Consider the following 5,474-nt stretch of genomic DNA (forward strand, 5'->3'; position numbering starts at 1 on the left):
CAACTGTGGAGACTTGTGTGAGATCGATATGCAAGCACTTTCTGTGGCAAATATGTGACAGAATCAACCAGTTCGAGCAAACAGAAAGACGTGTATTGACATACAAGGGAGGGGTGTCGTAGTTGGAACAGTGAAACAAATGCACGTGCGGTGCGTGATGAGCGTTAACTTAGATTTCCGTAGAAACAAACTTGTCTTGTTGTCGGTGTTTCATTTAATGTGCATACACTCCTGTAATACAAACCAATAATAGCGATTTGAAACTATGATTGATGGTTAAACAACTTTTATCCTCAGGCCAGAGGACCCTTCTCCGTCACGTAAACTGACAGTCAAAATTGAAACCTAGCTCGTCGTACTGCTTTGTGCTTTGGCGATAAGGATGGAGTCTGATATGCCGTCTGACTCTTAACGCATCCGACTGTATGAGACTCCTTACCATTTTGTTGGAACGACTTTGAAGCTACATGAAATGAACAGATGAGCATCGATCTACGCAATTGGGAACCGATGACATGTGTCAACCAAGTCAGCGAACCTGACCACCCGATCCCGTTAGTCGCCTCTTACGACAAGAATGGGTTACTGAAGATCAATATTCTAACCCGGACTTTCACGGGTTTCTCAATATGGACATGAAGAGACACATATGGATGCATGATCCTCTACCAGTTAGTAAATGCAGCCCAAGACCCGCTGATGTAGGAGGATGTGTATTGTTGGTGGCCAACTGTCTTTCACTCCAGACATCCTTTTATTGTGAATCACATGAAAGACCTCAATTCAGGTATAGAGGCATGTCTTTGATGTGACTCTAAAGTTTCACTCACTCTGCTCACTCCCCTACACGCTCCGCTTCCTGTTCCTCTAGGCTCCACCCCATGCTCCTCTCGGCTCCGCTCCATGCTCCTCTCCTCTCCACCCTCCGCATTCAACGCTCTGCTCATTGCGCTCCACGCTCAACAAGTCAAAACATTGATTACACAACAGTCTCTTTCCTGTTGACGACCCGTGAAGATCCGGGGTAGAATAGGTCTTCAGCAACCCATGTGCTTGCCATAAAAAGGCGACTATCTTGTCGTAAGAGGCGACTAACGGGATCGGGTGGTCAGTTTCGCTGACTTGGTTGACAAATGTCATCGGTTCCCAATTGCGCAGATCGATGCTCATGCTGTTGATCACTGGATTGTCTGGTCCAGACTCGATTATTTACAGACCGCCGCCATATAGCTGGAATATTGCTGAGTGCGGCGTAAAACTAACCTCACTCACTCACTCATTTCCTGTTGACTGGGTTCCGTCCTATTGCGCAATTTTGTACAATAACCAGTTCAGAATTTTGAGACCAATTCACTTAACTGGATACATAAATATTAATCAGTATTATTGTATACATCTAAGCAGGCAAGAATAACGGTAATAAGTTACGCACTTACAGGTTGTTTAAATAGATTGTAGACCAGGACTGAATGTGAGATATAATATGTCTAGACATAGGCGAAGTAATCTAAGTAAATTACGCTGTGGTATCTTACCTCTTAATATTGAAATTTGACGTTATAGCAAACACCATATGGCGGTGGTCTGTAAATAATCCAGTCTGGACAATTTTCAAACAAAAATCGTGATGCATTCCCACGCGTCTGTTTCATTAAGTCTTACAATTCTGTCAGAACATACTACATTGTGCTGGATACGAACCAAAAGTGTCAGAATATATCAGCCTGCACTAAACAGCAGCTCAGTGTTATAACGGAAACAACGTACATCATCTGAAACATATATGTACACTTACTTACACTGCAATATGATCAGCCATTTACTTAATTTCATATTCAGTTTGAAAATCGTACAACGTTAGCTGAATATCCAGGTCCATGTCTCCGTCAGGATCTACACTACAAGCACACACGTCATCAACACCATCACCCTCCACCCACCGGGTCTATGACTGAATGTCCAGACTGTTCGGGTAGAGGATCACGTCTCTGTAATGATCACATCCCCGACACCAGCCTTCACACACCAGGTCTATGGCTGAATATCCTGACTGTTTGGGTAGAGGACCATGTCTCCAATAGGAACACATCCTCCACACCAGCCTCCACACACCAGATCAATGACAGCGCCATCTAGTGACCGGGTAACGCTGTACACTTTGGACGCCTCTCCCTTTCGAGTCCACTCGAGCTGTATGTAAACAGACGTACAACAAACCAATTTGCATGACAAGCGTAAACTTTGCTATAATCATGTAAGCAAGGTGATTACATGGTCATAATAGTATGATATGAATAAAATAATTATTGAATTGCCGATGGAATTGTTCTTCATTCAAATATGCATATAATATTGAAACCGCATAATAACTATAATCAAACAATCCGTAAGAGTGGGATAAAATATATAGTCCAACTGTTTGGTGCAGAATCAAGATGGTTTGATGGACCCCTCTCCCTCTCTCATTGTTTGTCTCTCTCTCTCACACACACACACGCATACACATACACATACACAAATATAATCTGTTATTGTATAATAACTACTAACACAAAGTATCACCTACGTCAGTGGCGAACTTCATTCCTGTGCCAAGGGTATCAATGTGAAAGGTTCCTATTCGTTTGCATGCTGGGTCATGCGAGTAACAATCCTCTGCTTTACCGTACTTATGTGGCTTCGTCTTGTTCCCGCTGGTGAAGGTAGTGTCAGTTCTCACAATACTCATGGTCTAAAGCACAGAAATATTTACATATTAAAACTTGAAGTCTTACAAAACACAAACATAAGATTTTACTATTCAATAAAAATTTACTATGACATAAACTACATATTACAACTGTTTGCATTTCAGCTTTCCCATTGGAAATGGTTAAATTCAAACGTCACGCTGTCTGATCACAAAAACTGATTCATTCATATTCCCTTCGCACAATATGCTTGCTGAATAGTTAAACACGTTTGAGAATTTTACAGACTGTTGTTAGTTTGACCTTTTTTTCCATCAGCTCTCGCAGTTGCACAATGAAGTTACAAATAATTAGAAATATTGTATAACTTCGTAAAATAACTAAAATTATGACAATATGCCACTTACAAGAGGGGGAAATTCAATATCCCACCAAATCGATTCTGGTGAAACGGGTATACGCTTGACATGACCAAACACACAATCACAGCAGACTATAGCTTTCTGATATGCTCACTGGCTGCCGCTCGTGTTCCAGGTTGACATAATATACTGAGTCAAAAAAGAAACTTCACCAAATGTAATTTGAAAAATAATGAATAATTTTTCTCTGATGATACATCTATGTATCCGAAATGGGATCCCTATATGTCGACTCTAGAAAAACGTTAGCAAAACCCACTAAAACCCATCCATTCGTCGTGCAAATGACGTTAGTGCCAAATCAGGTTTTCACGAGCAGTCGATCAAGTGATCTTCTATGCACGTGTTTGGATTGGCCTCAAGAATTGAAAAAACACTTTTAAACCACAGTTCTAACGGTACTTGAAATGCCACGATTGTCAAATGTGCAACGTGAACGTGCCGTTGGCATGTTGCAAGCGGGAAGATCAGTTATTGACGTCGCAAGAGCAATGGGATGCAGCCGTCATACTGTGTATGACTTGCGAGGTCGTCTACAACAAACTGGCACCACTTCTGATCGCCCAAGGTCGGGTCGTCCACGTGTGACGTCACGAGCAGAAAACCGTCAAATCGTCCTACGTCACCTACATGACAGATTTCTGCCGGCTACACGAACCAGGGCTGAGATGTTTAGAGGTCGACTGTCCTCCCAGACCATTCGAAATCGGTTGCGGGCTGCCAATCTCCATTCTCGACGTCCACATCGTGGGCCAATATCGACAGATTCGGGGGCGGAAGTTGCATGGTGTGGGGTGCTTTCTGTGGGAACAACCGTTCCCGACTTCTGGTCATCCCTTGGAAACCTCACAGCTGCTGCTTACCGCGACCAGGTGCTCACCCCTGAACTCGTTCCTTTCATGGCGGCTCATGGCCCAGGTCTACACTTCAAGCATGATAATGCTCGGCCGCATACCGCGATGTTGACACGAAATTTCCTTCAAAACGCTGGAATCAACGTCATGGACTGGCCATCGAGGTCCCCTGACCTTAATCCAATAGAGCATGTTTGGGATGCACTTGGGAGAAGGCTTCATTGTCTTAGGAACCAACCTCAGAATTTGCAGGAACTTGGCGCTGCCTTGCAAGAGCAATGGCGCAGTATCCCCAACCACGTGTTCACAAGCATCAGGAAGTCGATGAGGAGACGGTGTTTGGCAGTGGTGAATGCTCGGGGCGGCCATACACGATATTGAACTGAGAAATTTCGCATTTTTATTCTTGTGACTTGACATTCTGTATACCCATGTTTTGGAACGGCGGTGTAGCCTAATGGAACTGATTATGGCACTGTCAGTGTATCGAGTACATCACACAGATCTCAGCAATGAAATAATAACAATTTAACCATCTTACCATCTCTTGTTCTTTTATAGTGCCCTGAAGAAAGAATGTGAAGTTTCTTTTTTGACTCAGTATATTTGCACTTAGATTGTGACTAAGAAGTTCTCTCTTGACAGACATTGAATTGTTTGATCGGCATTCTAGAGGGTGGTGAGTCAAAAATGAAACATACAACACAATTGGAAGAGGCCAGTAGGGAACTAAAAACAACAAAAGCAACCCTGTCTATTTGTTGTTACTACCTATACCCCTTTCTTTACTGGCTTCATCGCTAGTGCTATTTGTTGTTTTTAGTTCCCTGCTGGCCTCTTCCAATTATGTACCACTTGTTATTCTATTACATGCTGTTCTTAATGTTAATCTGCTGCTTGTCACAACATACCTTGTAAATATACTTCTCACCATTTGGTTGCAGTCACTTTTAGCTTGATAACAATGTTAGAATCTAAATCGAAACGTCGCTCGCTAAACGCAATAAACAAGAAGTTGTCATCCATAAAGTTGTATGTTTCATTTTTGACAGAAATTGAACTTAAAATGTGAACTTACTGATGGTATAATACGGATCTTCTGATACACAGTTACTCCATCTTTGCCAACACCACCAGCTATTAAATATGGCAGTTCATTTTCACAGTTCTTGTTCGATCTTTTAGGAAAGTTTCCAATATTCTCGTTTGGCAGTGTGACATACTCCAGCTGGTGTGTGCCATTCATCAAGCAGAACACCTTCACTGATATTCCTCTGAACTGAGGAGCTGAAGGCATGATGGTATACTCTCCACTTTGAGCAGCTGGGTTGTCTTTCCAGATCTCAGAACACGTCGTAGGATCTGTAAAAGAAGTAATAATAAAGGAAACCAACCATGCAGTTGAGGTAAAAATAGTGGATACGGTCACGTGTGCTCTAAGACAATTCTTTGAAAATAGGCTTTTGCTATTATAATTACTACATCATTCTCCCTTTATGCTGGCTTTA

The 5,474-nt window shown here is 42.3% G+C and overlaps 1 protein-coding gene across 1 annotated transcript; it reads right to left on the reverse strand.

Annotated features, from left to right (window-relative positions):
• Positions 1 to 2,031: 2,031 nt before the first annotated feature.
• On the reverse strand, positions 2,032 to 5,212 carry LOC124288392 (A disintegrin and metalloproteinase with thrombospondin motifs 9-like). The gene is made up of 3 exons (XM_046724909.1): positions 5,045 to 5,212; positions 2,567 to 2,731; positions 2,032 to 2,190 (listed from the first exon to the last, which is right to left on the reverse strand). The coding sequence occupies exons 1-3, from the start codon at positions 5,210 to 5,212 to the stop codon at positions 2,032 to 2,034; spliced, it is 492 nt and encodes a 163-aa protein (XP_046580865.1).
• Between the last annotated feature and the right edge of the window lie 262 nt (positions 5,213 to 5,474).

Source organism: Haliotis rubra, unplaced genomic scaffold (assembly GCF_003918875.1).
Source record: "Haliotis rubra isolate DU_JTF1 unplaced genomic scaffold, ASM391887v1 Scf417, whole genome shotgun sequence".
NCBI lineage: Eukaryota > Metazoa > Mollusca > Gastropoda > Lepetellida > Haliotidae > Haliotis > Haliotis rubra.

Coding starts and splice junctions, on each gene's coding strand:
- LOC124288392 (XM_046724909.1), bottom strand. CDS start 5,212: ATGAATGGCACACACCAGCTGGAGTATGTCACACTGCCAAACGAGAAT. Junction 2,732..5,044: donor AGATCCGTATTATACCATCA/GTAAGTTCACAT, acceptor TCTGTGCTTTAG/ACCATGAGTATTGTGAGAAC. Junction 2,191..2,566: donor GAATGAAGTTCGCCACTGAC/GTAGGTGATACT, acceptor GTTTACATACAG/CTCGAGTGGACTCGAAAGGG.